Genomic DNA, 18,533 nt, shown 5'->3' on the forward strand with positions numbered 1-18,533 from the left:
AGCAGCAGGAATAGTGAGTATCTCACGGGCACAGAACTGCCACTTCACACAAACATGTCCCCAGATGATACTAGACCTGAGGATGAGGAACCTGGGCTGGGAAATGACACGTTACCAATGGTTAACCTCCTTTTTAGTAAGCACAAGACCACCGAGTACATGTGGTGTAGGAGTTCCTTCTGTTTGTGTGTTGCTTTCATTGGTTAATGAATAAAGAAACTGCTTTGGGCCTGATAGGGCAGAACTTAGGTAAGCGGAGAAGACAGAAGTGAATTCTGGGAGGAAGAAAGCAGAGTCAGAGGAGAAGCCATGGATCCTCTGCCTGAGATGGACGCAGGTTAGAATCTCCGGTAAGCCACTGCCATGTGGTGATATACAGATTAATGGAGATGGGTTAAACTAATATGTAAGAGTTAGCCAATAGGAAGTTAGAGCTAATGGCCAAGCAGTGTTTTAATTAATACAATTTCTGTGTGGTTATTTCGGGCGTAAGCTAGCTGGGCAGATGGGACGAACAAGCAGGCCCTTCCACCTTACAACAGACATGCAGCTAGCCTAGTGTCCTCACCTCGTCTTTTTTCCTTCTGGCAACATTTTGTTTGTGGTGAGAAGTTAGAGTCTGTCAACACAACTGCCCATTTCAATGACAGAGAGTGAGGAGCAGTTTATATCTGATGAATCCTTACCTTAAACAGGCACCGGCATATATATTCATACACCATATGCTTCAGTGAGCTGACAAGAGACTGGATTCTCTGTTCTGTATTTTCAGAGTCCTGTAGATTAGAATTTGAAAATCCATTAAGAAATTTAGAAATATTTACATATATTTTATAGCTGAATAACTTTTAAAAATTATTCTTCAGACTCAAAGTTGGTTCTGAAATAAACATCCTTGTCCACAAACCCCAAGAAATTAACTAAATAAGTGCATTATATTGTACACTAATGCAGTATTTTATACTATGCAATTTCTTTACATTTATAAAAACAAAGGTTTAATAAATGAAGATTACAATCAATTTCAAAATAGAAATAATAAAAATAATGAAACTCCCAATAGTACTAGTTAAACTAGCACACATCACTCTGATAGCAATAGCATTAAAAACACAACCTATTTCAACATGAGGTAAGGCTTATTAAAAGACTTGAATCTGATTTACCAATTCAGCTCAGGTGAGACAAGCTTTAATATGAACTTGGAAAGTTGTACAAAGAAACCCACACCTCCAGTGCTCAGACTGACTCTGGAATTCTGTTCTAGATAACTGTCACAACATTATTGTATTACTGATTATTATCTCCACCGATTTAGAAAACCTAGGACCATTGAGATGAGTGGATAAAGGAGCTTGCTGCTGAGGCTTCCACACTGGAGGAGAAAACAACTCCTGAGTGTAACCTACAAATGCACACGCACACACACATGCATACATACAAGCAAACACACAAATGCACACATACACTCAAAATAAACAGATGTGAACTAGACAAAAAAGACAGGGTTGACCGGCTGGAAATGGGGATAAAGCACAAGAGTTCTACAAACCACAACACTTCAGAAGTCACTTACAGAATACATGGATTGTAAACTTCAACTCTGGCATTAAATTAGACTAAGCAGCTTATATTTTTGTGTTTATAACTACAGAAAAAAAGACTGGTAAAATAATTGTAATGGTTGAGAGAAATGGAGCTAGGTTTCCGGTGAAAGGTGTGGAACTGGCACACGTTAACTGTTTACCACGCAACCTCACATGGGAAATGAAGAATTAAACTGTTTACAACTGTTTACTGATGGAGGAAGGTCATTGGTTAATTAATAAAGAAACTGCTTGGTTAGAACATAGGTGGGTGGAGTAAACAGAACAGAATGCTGGGAGGAAGAGGAAGTGAGCTCAGACGCCATGCTCCCCTCTCCCGGGCAGATGCAATGAAGCAAGCCGCCAGGTTAGACATGCTGAATCTTTCCCGATAAGACTGGAGCTACACATATTATTAGAAATGGGTTAGTCAAAATATGAGAATTATCCAGTTAGAGGCTAGAGCTAGTGGGCCAAGCAGTATTTATATGAATACAGTTTGTGTGTTGTTATTTTGGGGCATTAGCTAGGCAGGCAGCCGGGAGGTAGGAACGCAGCCCACAGCTCCATCAACAGAATGACACCCAGACGTGGGCAACTGCATCCACAGAAAGCCTGAGAAAGCTTGGGAAAGAATAAAGCATGTTTTCTTTTGGTAGCAGTAATTTCTGGGGTCTGCTCTGCTTGCCAGAGGCAAGCAAGCACTCTCATCTAAGAAAGGCTTCCTGACTCAGCTTTAGCTGCAAAACCCTGCAGCTCTTAAGAGGTCCTGCTACGAAACACTTAAATGGTGTTGATGAAAAGCTAAACGCATGCTTTTCAGTTTTCAGCCGTAGCTGGAAAAAAGTTGAGCCATTTTAAAATGCCGGCTTTGTGGGCCTTCCAGCCAGGGCAAACTCTGACTCCTTGAGGCAGGAGGTCAGCTACAGAGAGAGCATTTGAGTGTTGTAGCTTGTTTGCTGGCAAGGACCTTGAAATGCCACAGAGTTGTGGCAATAAAAATGGCTACAGCCAGTACCTCTGCCATGAGGCTGGAAAGCTAAGGAATGGGCTGGATCTAGCCGGCAAAGCCACGATTTAATCCTACCCATATTGCTCAGTAATTTAAAGGCTCATGTGGTCAGACAAAGAGAGAGAGATACAGTAAAGAGAGATTCAAAAACAAAACAAAAAAAAACCTTTAAATGATTTACAGTGTGTTAAAAATATATGCAGGCTAAAAGTTAAAGTTCTTAAAGTAAAAAAAAAAAAAAGGAAGAAAGAGAGTAGTTGGGTGTGGTAGGAGACACCTTTAATCCCAACACTTGGAAGGCAGAGGGAGATTGACCTCTGAGACTTCAAGGTGTGGTAGCACACGCCTTTAATCCCAATGCCTGGGAGGCAGAGACTGAAGGATCTCTGAGAGTTCAAGGACAGCCTGGTCTACAGAGTTATTCCAGGACAAAGATATACAGAGAAGGCGTCTCAAAAAATATAAGTAACAATAAACGAAATAGAGTTAAAATAAAGCTGCACAAAGATGGAAAATACACAGAGAATTTTGATACTGTATGCTATTATGCTCTCTTTGAATTGTTTGAATGCTAAGGAAGAAACATCAGCTGCTAAAAGATACTTGTTTATAAATGCTGCTGAACTAATCCAAGACAGATATTTTGAAAATACTTTGACTTTAAAATTTGGATCTAAGGACATGATGCTTTGGAAAGGAGTTTCTTCTTTTGTTTAAGGATGACAGCATGTGGATTGCTTCTATCCCAATATGGTATGATGGACCACGCCCTCCTGAAAGGTTGCTGTGAACACCTTCAAAAAATTACTTCACTCAACTGCCGACTGAGAGGAACCTAGCACACAGGTTATAGCATGAAAGACCTAAATAACAGCGTCCCCATACAGCAGGAAGCAGTTTGGAGAGAAATAACTGCGCCCATATTCCCAAATATTGTTTATAAATGTATTTTACATTTAAAGGGGGATATGATATAGATATGAATAATTTACATTGATATAAATTTTGCTTCGGTGATATAAATTTAAGGTCAATTTTGTTATATGTATGTATGTATATATATATATATATATATATATATATATGTATGTACGTATATGTATTCCTGATATTGATTAAGGAATTGTGAATGTGTAGTTCATTTAAAAATGTAATGTATATAGGTTGTTAATGGATAATCATTGATAATAGTCAAGCTTGTAGTCATGTTAGATTTTTTAGATGTGCATAGATATATTTCAGATAGTTAGTTATAATTATAGTTTTCCTTAGTTATGATAAAGATAAAATAGATGTAAATATTGTAACTGTAATTCTTGCTTGATAACTGTTTTGTTATATGTAATTTTACTATGTTAAAGTTAAAGCCTTCCTTCTTTTTTTTGTTTAAACAGAAAAAGAGGAAATGATGGAGGAAGGTCATTGGTTAATTAATAAAGAAACTGCTTGGCCCTGATAGGTTAGAACATAGGTGGGTGGAGTAAACAGAACAGAATGCTGCGAGGAAGAGGAAATGAGCTCAGATGCCATGCTCCCCTCTCCCGGGCAGATGCGATGAAGCAAGCCGCCAGGTTAGACATGCTGAATCTTTCCTGATAAACTGGAGCTACACATATTATTATAAATGGGTTAGTCAAAATATGAGAATTAGCCAGTTAGAGGCTAGAGCTAGTGGGCCAAGCAGTGTTTATATGAATACAGTTTGTGTGTTGTTATTTTGGGGCATAAGCTAGGCAGGCGGCCGGGAGCCAAGAGGCAGGAACGCAGCCTGCAGCTCCATCAACAGTTTACTATATAACATCACACAGGAAATGAAGAATTAAAATGGACTTTATTCTAAAACACTTGTAAGCTAGAGTTTTTTACTCTATATTTATAAAATTATATGAAAATAAATTTAAATGTGCATATAACTATACACATGTACACATAATGGGTCAGTACTATCCAATCAAATATTATCTAATACAGAACAACTGTTACTGAGAAGTATATATATTTACTTTTTTACCAAAATGTTTCAGCCTACACAGTATTATATCACCCTGTTTGATTATATACTTAATAGCTTTCAATTTTTAAATACCTGTCAAAACTAAGGACCATGCTAAAAACATTTCAGCGTTCCTTATCTTCTTGAAATCTACTATTTGTCTTAAGGGAACTATATACTCTCGTGCAGTAGGGCTCTAAAACAAGGAAAAGAGGATTTTCAGAATCCAAAAGGCTGAATGAAGAACATGTGTGAAGAATCATGTGACATGCTTTATTGGCTAGCACACAGATCACTATGGCGACACTGGCAGATGCACAAAGACTAAGACACATACCAGAGGAAGGCAAACACTACACAAAGACACTCATGGCTGACCTCATGGATGCGTCTACACAAAATCGGCACAAAAACGCCTTACTGCAGGAAATGGCCACATAACCCACCAGAGCACTGCTTACTCCCAGTCTCCTGGACACCCAATGTCTACCAGTTTCCTGGGTCACTTTGGAGATCCTCATCAGAATCATGGTGTGTAAACTTTCAATGTCCTTATGACCTTCAGTTGTACAAATACTTCTTTTCACCATGACTGAGCAGGCTAATTTTTGCTGGCAAAATCTTTCCCCAAGGCACAAGTTCTTTTTTACATAAAACTTTACTTCAAATTTGAGTATATAAACAATATCAAAATAATATATATCAGTGGGATAGGTATTGGGAAAAATAAGATCATCGTTTATAATCAAAGGACTATATAGCATGAGCATCCTTGGTGAAAATACTAAGTAGTCAACGGCAGTGAAGATTCTCTTCCAAAACAATAAAGAAAGGACAGCATTCTATCAAATGCAAAAAACATGAGACAATTTTGATGGTCTTGGTTTTGCAAAATTATTTTTTAAATTAAGTGAAAAGGCAGAAAATAAAGTAAAAATAAGTACAACACATTACAAAAGTGTAAGGTTCTTAACATGTAAGGAAGTCTGAAAATGTGTGTGTTTTGCTTTTGTTTGTTGAGACAGGGTTTCTCTGTAACTTTGGAGCCTGTCCTGGAACTAGCTCTTGTAGACCAGGCTAGTCTCGAACTCACAGAGATCTGTCTGCCTCTGCCTCCCAAGTGTTGGGATAAAAGGCGTTTGCCACCACTGCCCAGAGGAAGTCTGAAAATATTAATAACGTAAAAAAAAAGATGTAAAAACTGTGTTCAGCAAGAGAAAAGTACAAATATCAAACACAACTACACTTATTTTCTCACAAGTGATTTGTGACAGTACTGGGAGTCCATATATGCCCAGGAGCACGAGCATGGGAAGGAAAGCAGCTGTGCTGGCTCCTGTATGGACTGGGAAGGCGTCATAAGCACAGCCATCTACCAACGGAGCACACTTCTGAAGAGTATGTAGTCAGTATTCATCAAAGAGCTTAGTAGCATGCATTTTCCCCTCAGCTACCCAACTCTAAGAATTTAAGGAAAAATTAAACACTTTTTTTTAAGTGTGACACTCCAATTCCTGAACGGTTTCATCACTAAGAGGTGGTGTCTATTTACTTGTTTTGAATATGGACAGACTTTTAGTTGTTTGGGACAATACAAGTCTGCAGAAATGTTACAAAATGTGATCCCACTTCTGTCTTATTCAACGGAATAAATATATTTGGTTCCGAAGTATTATATAAGAAGTCCATTTACTCTGTGCTGAAATATCAACCCTGCCATAGTGGTTCTGTGGTGAAGAAACTATTCATCAAGTCTTCTCCCTTGGTACTCAACAGAGAACTGAAGAATCTATACCTGAGCCACGCCCTCAAGTCTCAGCTGAATTCCCAGACATACAGAACACATCCCTGCTGTGTCATAGCCAAACCCCTACTTAGTGAGATAGTTTGTCAAGCTTCCCCAAGGAGAACAAGCCTGGTAAAGCAGTGTATAGTTTTGCCTCTGTTGTGGAGAACAATGCTTTGTGTATATTAGAGTCTCAAATGGCAAGGAGACAGCTCAAGTGATAGGACTAAGTAGACAATTTATTTCCTTTACAAACACTTGTGAATTATTGGTGTTTGAGGGGTCACTTACTATTAACTTTTCTTAGACCATAAACTGTTCCTTTGTTTCCAAACAACACTATAATAGTTTGTCAAGAATATAAAACAGAATTAAAGAAATGGTCTCACCTAAAAGAAGTTTAAAACTATTACATGTGGTCCTCTGAAATATATAATAAAACCTTTCTGAAAAACGTACTAGTGTAAGTTCAACATTTAAGTGGCCTCCAGCACATCTCTAGCTGGGTCAACAACTCACCTGCTTGTTCTGCAGAGCTCGTTGGAAAAGTCGGAGAAAGGAAGCCAAACTGAAGCGGTACATGTTATTAATCTTGGACAAGTCAGAGATGATGAAGTACATCTTGCTGGCACTCTCAGCCAAAGGCAGATAGGCATCCCGCTCCTGTGGATGGTTAGTGGTTAGTGGAGACAGAAGAGGGATCATCTCATCCAGTGCTTTACTGCCACCTGCAGGCCACTGTACACACCTAGCCCTAGACTCTGTTCTTACAGAACAAATCAAGATGAAGAATTTCTGTAACTTAAGGTAACAGCATCTTTATTTATACAAAGCTGAGGACACAATGTCTTCACTCACTCAGAGTGCTTTGAGAAAGCACACAGAATGGATTCTGGAGGCAGGAAGTCCAAGGCTAAGGCACCAGCAGATCTGATGTCTACTGAAGGCTCATTTCCTGATCCCTGGAGTCCGGCAATTCTTTTTGTGCCTTCCAGAGTGGAAGGCAAGCACGCCTCCTTTGCCCTCTTTTATGAGGCATGGTAACTCTTCTCCTGACCCAGGAGACCTTCACTCCACAAAGGTGCCCCTCTTAATCCTACCTCAGCAGAGAAGAGGTGTCTACATAGGAATTTAAGAGTGAGGCTCAAACATTCACATTATAGCAAGACATCTGAAATATTTTTCTAACCATAACATGGTAGGATCACAAATGGTTCATGGATTGGTCCTAGTCAAAACCAAGAGTATTGGAGATGAAGAAAGAATGAACAGTGGGTGGGGGCAGGTCGTTTAGGTGATGTAAGAGCATGGCATGCCATCCTGCGAGAGCACTTCAAGCAAGAACGGGTTGTTGGGGCAGAGGCAGGGAATGTGACTGTCAGAGGTGGTCATGACATCTGCACTTATTAAGACGGGGCTGTCTTTCTGACAAACACCATGGGAGAATAGGACAAACGGCTGCAAGGCTCTGAATGCAGGCGGGGTCTCATGTTCTCGTTACCATGCTGCAAATACAAACATGACTTTGGTGGGTCCCATCTACAGACCATCAATGCTTGCTGCATAAGAGAAGGCACAGTGCTCACAATGCTGTGGGAAAGACTGCAGTCAATGCCTGTCAAGGTTAGCTTTGCAATGGCAGGTGGGATTGACTGGACTCGAATCAGGCTTTGGTCTTTGGTCTTATTCTGGTTTCAACAGAGCTCTATTCGAAGCATGCAAAGTAGCAATAGACGAGAATAAAACGTCAACAAGAGTGGGGAAGTATTGGAAAGGAGAAACAGAAAAGTCATCAAGGGGAACAAATAACTCAAGAACATCAGCGCGCCCAATAACTCTAGAATGTCAGTGTGCTAAACATCAGGCTGCTGCCTGAAAATCCACAGCGATATGAGTTTCCAGCAAAGCTCAATCGCACTGTGCAGGAGAGAAAGTGATGAAAGGCTGGAGCTTCGCTAATGGAATCATCAAAGCCTAAGAAGGATTCCAAGGCAACTGTAAAGAGAGTGGTTCAGATGCTCACATTGACTGTCTACTCTGACTAAGGAAGAAAATGTTTGAAAAGAAATAGTATACTTAACTTGTCTTAAGATAAAAATCTGCTGAGCACAGTGACACCCTTGTCATCCTGGCACTCAGGGGGCTGAAGGGGAAGATCACTGCAAGTCTTAAGCCAACTGGGTGCCAAGCCAGTTAGGACTTGTGATGGCCATGGTGTCAACTTGACTATAACTGGAATGAACTACAACCTAGAGATAGTGGGCACACCTGTAACAGATTTTCTGCTTGGTTTGAAGTGGGTGAATTCACTTCTAGTTTGGACCGTTGAGGTGAGAAAACACACATCTTTGAAGACGCACGTCTTTACTTCAAATCTTGAGGTGGGAAAAAATACCTTTATCATGGGCCATAGCTTCTGCTTGAATTCTATATAAGGACACAGAAGAAGGAAGCTTTTGCTCTCTGCCTACTTGGTCTTGTGTTGCTAGCAAGTCCATTTCTTCACTCTTTGGGATTCGGCTGTACAGAAGACCAGCTGAGACACCCGCCTTTTAGGACTGAGCAACTACTAGATTCTTAACTTTCTGTGCACAGCTAGCCACTGTTGGATTCGATCTGACTACACACATTCTACCAAATTAACACAAATATTTAAGATTTATTGTAATGACTTATAGGCTAAAGTCCTGTAAATCATTCCAATAAATCCCATTTATATACAGAGATAGATTCATTCCATAAGTTCAGTGACTCTAGAGAACCCTGACTAATACAGACTATAGCCTAAGACCCTGCCAAAAACACAAAAGAAAGGGAGGGAGGGAGGGAGGGAGGGAGGGAGGAACCAAGACAGAGAGACGTCTAAGAATGGTGCCACAGTTTAGAAGTCTAGATTTAAACTCTTCCCTGAGAGTCTGCATGTTAACAGCTTACCTGAAGCCCATGGTGTTGTCAGAGAGGGAAGGACATTTTAAGAGGGGGCACTGGGGGAGCTCTCAGTATAGTGAATGCAGTGCCTTCAAAGAGGACCCACTGTGGGACCTTGTTTCCCACACTCCCCATATTCTCTCAGGCTCTCTCTCACACATACGACAAGAGATGAGAGTTTCACCAAATCTTCCTACTATGATGTGCTGCCTGTCTTGCACAGCCCCGAAGCAACAAGTAAATGACCAATGAGCCCTTTATTACAAGTTGATTTCCAAGGCATTCACTAAAGTAATGGAAAGCCAACTGACACAGATGGCAAAGATGTTCTCTCACACCCCTTTTCAAAACACTTGCTGGCCGGGCGATGGTGGCGCACGCCTTTAATCCCAGCACTCGGGAGGCAGAGGCAGGTGGATCTCTGTGAGTTCAAGACCAGCCTGGTCTACAGAGCTAGTTCCAGGACAGGCTCCAAAGCCTGTCTCGAAAAAAAAAAAAAAAAAAAAAACCACTTGCTGTTAACTTCATCGTAAAGCGCATCTCTACCATAAGTCACAAGGTGGCAGATGATGTGGAAGCCACCAGGGTGGACAGGAGCTGACCATACTCAGTGGGAGAGGCATCTTACCTGCCTCCCTAAAACAGGAATCACAACCCAACCCAGGCTCTGGTATTTTTGAATGGCTTTCATTTTTGACAAAATCATTCCCCTGAAGATCTGACTGTACATGTTCTACCAAGTTAACACAAATATTTAAGAAAATCTGACATAAAAACACAGTAAAGGAAATAGTTACTTGGTCAAGGAAAATCTGGAGTTTATAAGATTCTTTAAGTGAGTCTTGAATAAGCGCACTGCTTGCTTTTGTCTGATTCAAAGATTCAATCAAATCCTTATTTTCCAAAATATTGCCTTGAGATGTAGCAAGTGTCTGCAGAATAAATTAATAATAAAAGAAATTAACAATAAATAATAAGTTATTATAATATTAAGAAAACCAATTAAATGAAGCATGTAAACATGTTAACTATTAATGTGATAAAAATATTTTTTTAAAAAATTTCAACATTACTTAGCCTTCCTACATCAAATTAACTGCATGTTTTATATTTACAAATATAACATTAGATATATTAGTATCTAATATTACATATTATATTAATATATAATAACCAAAAGTAAACACAATTACATATTTAGTCATAATTCCATGCTAATTTTAATGTCACTTGAAATCCCAAGTTTATAATGAATAATGAAACAATACAATAAAAAAGAATTATTAATTTAGAACAGTTTATTTTAATTATAACTTACTGTCAGATAATGCTATTGTACACTGTAAAGATTTGTCACTCGTATTGATTTAATAAAACACTGAAATAGCCAGGCAGGAAGTATAGGTGGGGTAACCAGACTAGGAGAATTCTGGGAAGAGGAAAGGCAGAGATGCAGTAACAAGCCAGACGCAGAGGAAGCAAGATAAGAATGCCTTACTGAGAAAAGGTACAAGCCACGTGGCAAAACAAGAATTATGGGTTAATTTAAGTTGTAAGAGCTAGTTAATAATAAGCCTGAGCTAACTGGCCAAGCAGTTTATAATTAATGTAGGCCTCTGTGTGTTTCGTTGGGGCTGAATGGCTGTGGAACTAGGCAGTACAGAAACTTCCATCCACAATAACTCCTTCTGATATTCATTCTGAGAGAGAGATCCTTGATTTCTGTTAGAATTGTGACTTTAAGATAACTTGTACCACTCTGGAAACATCATACACCTTATGGGTCACACTTGTGGCTTGTATTTGATAAAGAAGCAGCAATAGGAAACTAGGCTGAGCTCATCACCTCCAACAGAGACTCCTCAAGTCTGGCTAGCTGTATCTTCTTATCTTCCTCCTGCTGCAGCAGTTTCGTTTTCTGATCTTCTAGATCAGGCTTTTCATGCTGAATAGTTAAGGCTAATAGCTTAAAAAAGAAAAACAAAAGAAGAAATTCCAACAATGCTCTTTAAAAGAGAATAAAACTTTTGACCAGGCCTTGGAAATGAGCAAATACAACAAGTACTGTGATAAATGTGACATCATTTGATTCTTTCTAATTAAGTATAAGATACTTCCACATTTGTACCTGACAAGAAACAGAAAATAGATGTCAAAAGCAATCACTGCAATGACAAATATGTAAAAATCACAGCATTTGTTAAGTACGAAAAATTTCATTCTAAAGTTAGATTAAAATATGAAAACTATGGAACTCGTATTAGCTACTAACAAACATTTACTTATGATATAAGACATATTAAAACATTACATTATCAGGGCCAGTGAGATGGCTTGGTGGGTAAGGCACCTGCCACAGTTTAATTACCTGAGTCTGATCCTCAGAATGTATGTGGTGAAATGACTTCAAGTTGACCCTAACATACACATCATAGACCATGGATACCCATAGATATATACATGTAGACACACAGATAAATAATTCAAAAATTAAATATCGCATCATCAAAACAACATTGAAATAACATTTTGCACCAACAAATATTATTACAATTAAAAAGACAAACAGAAAAACACATTTTCCTCAAAAATGCCATAGTAATATCTACTATTTTGTATGCTAATTTGAAAATAAAGCAATTTTAAAAACAACTCAATGAAAATAAAAAATAGTATCAATTTTTTAAAAGAGAACTTTCCTACACTTCCTATACTGTTCTTAGGGAAATCCAACATTCCAGTCATGTTGGAAAATAAATTTCTTTTTTATGATAAAAGTATTTTTTAATTGTTTCTATTAATCTGTATGTTTTTCCCGCTCTCCTCTCCTGGAACTGTCTGTACCTTGCGCTCTTGCCATAGGAAGACCTGCAGTGCTCCTCACACCCACTACTAAGGTGAGCTTGCAGAGCAAAGAAGTAATTTTTTAATAAATTCTGAGTGACTGTTCAAATATTGATATGTAAGTATTATAATGCAAAGTATAAATACTTGGAGAGCATTATGGCATAAGAAAAGAATATTTTGAAGTAGCAGCTTTGAAATTCAATAGTCAAAATTACACAGTTGTACATGCTATTATAGAGAGTGAAAGAAGATAATACTGTTAAATGAGTGAAAAAAGTGAAGGTACTAAAAATCGACACACATTTCTTTGCAGAGGTAAAGCAAAGAATGTACAAATGAAAGTATGTACACTTAAAAACCCGTCTTTAATCTCAAACATTAATTCTATCCTAACAAATCCATTCCTAGCAAACACGGCTTTGTAAGTGTTCACTCCCACACACCTGCCCTCGAAGTCCACTTCTGGTCGTGGTGAAGTTCACCTCAGTCACGATGGACGCGGCATCAGGTGGGATGAAGGGATTTGGATTTCTTGTTGACAAGAAAAGGCGGAAATCTTCATTGTAGTCAATGATTTTGTCACCTATTTGTACCACATACCGTGGACCTATCAAAAACACACATACAAACACAATTAGTTGTCCTGAAACTTCTGTATAGTCTATGAACCTCCTGTGAAAGTTTTTAAAAACTGTTTGCAAGAATTTCTGCATATAGACTAAAAAAAAAAAACTATATGGCAGTGAGTTTCCCTGACATTCAAAGACAACTATGAAAAATTCATCAACATTCAGAAACTACATTTTACTGAAAAACAGGCTTTGTGCTTAAACCACACACAAACAACACATGCTCTTTCCTTGCGGATTTCACTCTTCCTTGAGTTCCTGCTAAATGTTCAACTTTAGCATTTACAGTCAAATAACATCAAGATAAATCCTGGGATAAAGAAGTAACAATAGGCTACCTACTTATAATGGGTATTGTTTTAATATTGGCTGTATGCTCATATTCCAATTTTTTCTGAAAGAGTTGTTTATATATGTCAAAAGTAATCACATATTATTCCCAATTTCTAAATTGTTTAGTTAAAAGGTACTTATTGTACTAGTACTTTGGATATAAAATAAAAATCTAGGAATATAAAATTTTGAGTAGGTACAAAGACATGCATTATCCACAAAATAAAAAGATGGCATAGAGACTGGGGGGAAATATTTGCAAACTATTTTAAAGACAACATCCAAAATTTATAAAGTATTATAAATAGCAGAAAAGCAAGTAACACAATTAAAAATAGAATAGGATCGGAATAACATTTCTCCAAAGAAGAAATTACAATGGCCAACAAAGAATGAAATAGGCTCGGCATTGCTCATCACCAGGTAAACGCAAAGGCAAGCTTCTGTGCTGCCTCACCTCTGTGTGGATGGCTACTATGGGAAAACAGGCACAAAAAAGGAACCAGTAGCTGGATGAAGAGTGGTGTCCTATTACAAAAAGCCTCATAGAAGTTCCTGAAGAAATTAAAACTAGCACCTTACAGTGACCAAGAATCCCTCTCCAAGGTATACACCCACAACCAAAACCAGAGTGCGATGGTTTGACTCCGAATGTCTACAGACACGTGAAAATCCTGATTATCAGCAAGTGGGCCGCAGGGAAGTGACTGAATCAAGGTCTGATGGAATCAGGGGTTTCTCCAGGGATGGCTTCCAGACTTGGAAGCTTTAGTGGAAGGCAGGAACCACAGATAAAAACTATTTAGAGGAAGTAGGTCACTGGGGACATAATGCTCCGAAGGACTCGTCTCTTACTTGGATATTACAAAAAGCTGATTAGGATACATCATTTCCAAACACGATTTGCAGCCTCAAACATTCACCACACCATTACTATTGTAGCCAAGAAGGAAAACCTTCAAGAGTCCATCAGCAGACGAGCATACTGCAGATACAGTATATAAACATATGGAATGCTGTTTGATCACTTGCTAATGCATGCGTGAGCTTAGAAGGCGTTAAACAAAGGAAATGAGCCAGACAAAACATGGAAATTATTGTGCAAACTCACCTGTGGTGAGATGTAACTAAAGTATACAAAGTAGTAGACACATGTGAGATGAGCAAGATTGGAAAGCCGATGTAGAACAATCTAGAAGGCCAATATAGACTATGAGGAATGTAATGACTACGACTGGATCATACTTGAAATTCTGAAGTCATTTAGCTGTTCTTGTCACATGAAAGAGAGTAACTATAGAAGGCTGGATCCCACTTTCCAGTTTTCCTCCTCTCCCACAGGCTAGTCACACAGCTCAGTTCACTGTTAGACTGAACTAAACCGTTGATCACACTGGTGTCTTCATCTGCCTTCACTGGAAATCCGTCTGTGTCACCTAGGTTTGCTTTACTGTCTCTAGGAAATCTCTCAGTCTAATTGATAATGAAGATCTACTATCACACTGCTGTTCACATGGCATCTACCTCTCTGTTCTTTTTATGTACATTTAAAGCAAATTTTTTTTTTTTTCGAGACAGGGTTTCTCTGTGGTTTTGGAGCCTGTCCTGGAACTAGCTCTGTAGACCAGGCTGGTCTCTTAAAGCAAATTTTATTGTAAATGTTTAAATATGAGTAATTCCTTGACATTTTAAGGTATGGATGGTAAAACGACACGTTAACACATCCATCCTTTTATAATTACTCTCTTTCATGTGACCGCTCTGCTTCCCGACCCCATCACTGACCGCTCTGCTTCCCGACCCCATCACTGACCGCTCTGCTTCCCGACCCCATCACTAACGGCTCTGCTTCCCGACCCCATCACTGTCTGCTCTGCTTCCCGACCACCATTACAGTTGCTACTCTGCTCCAGCACCCCTTCCAAGATGCAATGCCTCCCCATAAACCCAGAATAATGCATCCTAAGGTGGCCTGGAATCTCTAAACCATGAGTCAAAAAAATCTTTCCTTGTTTAAGTTAATTTTTATAAGCATGCATCACAGCAATGCAAACACTGACTCAACACAAGTCACCCATAAACTATAGAATAGTACTGTAGCATCATAAACTATGAAACTTGAAAGACTTCTAGAGTTACAGAGTATTTCATAATGACAAGGATTCAAGGTATACTTTAACAAACAAAAATCACAAGACCAAAACAAAGAGACAAATTCAAAACTGACTTTCAGATATTTTTCTTAACAAGATTCAACAAACTAAAGTGATAAAAAAAATAACATCATACAAAAAATATGACAATTGATCTTCAAAGAAAATTAAACTTGCAAAGAGCAAAATTTGCACAAATTTCAATGATACATTGATGTATGATTCCCCTCTGTATGCTATGAATAACATTGGTTAATAAAGAAGTCACTTTGGGCCTATTGCAGTGCAGAATAGGGCAAGGCAAGAATTCCAAGCAGATAGAGGAGGAGAGAGTAGGCAGAGTAAGAGAGAAGCCATGTAGCCACCTGAGGAGACAGATTCTGGATTTTAGATGGAACCTTACTGGTAGACCAAACCATGTGGCAATACACAGATTAACAGAAATGGTCTAATTTAAGATAGAAGAGCTAGCTAGAAATATGCATAAGCTAATGGGCCAAATAGTGTTTTAATTAATACAGTTTCCGTGTGTTTATTTCGTGTCTGGGTGGCTGGGAGCAAACAAGCAGACTCCACCTACAGTACATGAAATCCTTATGAAAATTAACCAAACGTAATGCATACAGAATTATTTGACACAGCTAAACCTGAAAAATGCTTCCTGAGGCAAAAAGATGATTCCATCTAAATCCAGAATGATGAGCCAAGAGTTTATTAGAAAATTACAAGAACATGGGAAATTCAAAGGCATCTATGCCACAGGAAGTCCTGTGAATAAAGTATGAGCAACTAAAAAATTGAGAGTCCCAGGATCAACTCACTGTTAGCTATGCCCAGAAAAGTCACATGTTTATCTCATATAATGTCACGGCATGGAAGGACCTCATAAGCATTTCCGTAAAGCCATATGAAGTGTTCATGAAGAAGTGCAGATATCTTCAAAAAAAAAAAAAAAAGCTTGCTTACAGGGGCTGGAGAGATGGCTCAGTGGTTAAGAGCACTGACTGCTCTTCCCGATGGAACCGGGTTCAATTCCCAGCACCCACATGGCAGCTCACAACAGTCTGAAGATCCAGTTGCAGGGGATCTGACACCGTCACACCAATGCACATAAAATAAAGTTAAATAAACCGTAAAAAAATATTTTTTAAAAAAAGCTTGCTTGCAAAAGTAGTCAGTCTATAAGCAGCATCTGGGATAAGGGCTTCAGAAAAATTCTCACAGTTCTCAGAACTGGTAAGAGTGGCTAGCTGTGCTCAAACTGTTTGCACATGTCACGGGTGTGCTAAGCACGTGCTTTCTTTTCAGGAAGTGCATGCTTAAACAGCTACCCTGAGTGAAAAGTCCTGAGTCTCTAGTGAGCATCCCCGAGGACAACAATTACATATACTGTCACAACTTGCAATGACAACGGATAATCAGTATGAACTTTGCCCCACACTGCATTGTGGGACAATAAAGCATTTCTTATGTGGCTGTACCAGAAGGGACTCTTGTAAGCTTGTTCCTGGTTTTAAAAATTGGTACTCAAGAAACTCAAACATTTACCTTGAGCAACCAGATCTCGTCTCAACAGCGGATAAAGAACAGGCTCCACCCCATCCATCTCTTGTATAATGAGGGTTTTCCCAAAACGCACTGCCAACTCGAGAGCTGTAATAAAGTTACTGTCCTGTGGTAATAAAAGAAAGCACATACTAGTTCCTTCTCTTAATGCTTACAAATGATCTTATAAACAATGGATGAAGATACCAACAGAAGTACACATAAGAAAAATAAAGCTTTAAAATTATTGTGACAAAAAATCCAACTAACACAAGCTCTTCCTTCCCTATTAAATTCTAAGCGTCTACTATATTACTGCTAATCATAAATATGATTTGGAGAGCAGGTCTTTAGAGAATTCTCATCCTGCATACCTATAAGCAAGTGTGTGCCAACTGAATGGCAAACGTTCATGTCTGCCATGATATAAAAGCTCCCATCAAGTTTACACTATACTTACAAGTTGTTACAAAAATAAAATTCCAATCTCTATCTGCAATAAATGGCCATGTATTCAAAGAAACCACTTCACTGTGTTCCAAGTTTTAAAAAACAAGATGAAAAATTTCTGTAAATTTGTCTTTATAAGCAAGGATTAATATTATGAAAGGAATATTAGGTAAGATTTTATAATCGATCAGGAATTTTTAGGCTTTCTGTCTAGCAAAAGCCAAGTTTTAAATATTATTCCAAGCCTCCACGTGGAAGGAAAACAAATGAAAAATCTCCTAAGTGAAAGCAGAGGAGAATGATACACTGCCCACGACTCAGTCAACAGCAGACCCCAAAAGATGACCAGAGTCACACTTCCCCTTAATGTGACATGGTGATATCATGGGTGTCGGTGCACAAGTTGTGGAGACTCTGGAGTGTATCGTATGACTGCTCGCTGCCTGTAATTACACAACACTGATGGTGTGCAGACCTGATGCTTGAGGGTGCACCTGTGCACCTGGCTCTATTTTATCAATATTTAGCCAATGTTTTCTTTCTACTTACTTACCAAAAAAAAAGCTAGCTGCAAGTTGGGCATGCCTGGAAGTTCCTGGACTGTCACAACATCCAGATATGTACTACCTCCCCCATGATGCTCTCCAGTGCTGCTGCTTTCTGCCTCTACACAACCTGCCCTTATATATTTATTTTTATCATTTATGTTTTTCTGTACCCAGTCTTTGTTTAGATGAGTTAAATAACATCATGCACTGCTACTATCCCTGGTATAGTGGTTGATACAATAACCTGATGAACAGGCCTGTGGCCTGAAAGCCAGAGGTTGTAATATGCAGCCAGGCACATGGCAGGCTACAATGTCAGATACGGGGATGTATTCAATGTTCATAGTGGAGAATTTCCCAAGAATGCATTTCTCAAGAATTATCCCAACTGGCACATAACAAATGTCTATATATTATACATCACTTAATTTCCAGCTATTATTACCACATACAAATGAGATAGAAACTTTTATAGGGAATGTGAAATTTGGAAATAATTTTTCAAATACCTTAAGAGTATCTATAAAACCTAATCAAATGTTGATCCTTACAAACTCGATTAAGACCATAATAATTTCCTTAGTAAGGCAAATTAGGCAGTGAGGGTCACTGCCAATGCACTACAACTACAGTTCATTCGACACTAACTGGGGCACAGTGTGAAGGTTTGTCTCCTTAGCTCCTCTGAGGAGGAGGAGGAAGAGGAGGAGGAGGAGGAGGAGG

The 18,533-nt window shown here is 38.8% G+C and overlaps 1 protein-coding gene across 5 annotated transcripts in view; it reads right to left on the minus strand.

Moving 5' to 3' along the window:
- The window catches only part of Dync2h1 (dynein cytoplasmic 2 heavy chain 1), a 220,582-nt gene that overhangs the window by 77,068 nt on the left and 124,981 nt on the right, over positions 1 to 18,533 (minus strand). For 4 of the 5 annotated variants that reach the window (XM_026779266.1, XM_026779267.1, XM_005346771.3 and 1 more), the window contains 6 exons: positions 16,816 to 16,939; positions 12,596 to 12,759; positions 11,152 to 11,271; positions 10,103 to 10,237; positions 6,897 to 7,040; positions 687 to 776 (listed from right to left, as the gene is read on the minus strand). In XM_026779266.1, the coding sequence (XP_026635067.1) occupies positions 687 to 776; positions 6,897 to 7,040; positions 10,103 to 10,237; positions 11,152 to 11,271; positions 12,596 to 12,759; positions 16,816 to 16,939 (777 nt within the window). Of the gene's footprint in view, positions 1 to 686; positions 777 to 6,896; positions 7,041 to 10,102; positions 10,238 to 11,151; positions 11,272 to 12,595; positions 12,760 to 16,815; positions 16,940 to 18,533 lie in introns of those variants that run through there. The other variant, XM_026779268.1, reaches the window with a different exon arrangement.

This window comes from Microtus ochrogaster, chromosome 5, assembly GCF_000317375.1.
Source record: "Microtus ochrogaster isolate Prairie Vole_2 chromosome 5, MicOch1.0, whole genome shotgun sequence".
NCBI lineage: Eukaryota > Metazoa > Chordata > Mammalia > Rodentia > Cricetidae > Microtus > Microtus ochrogaster.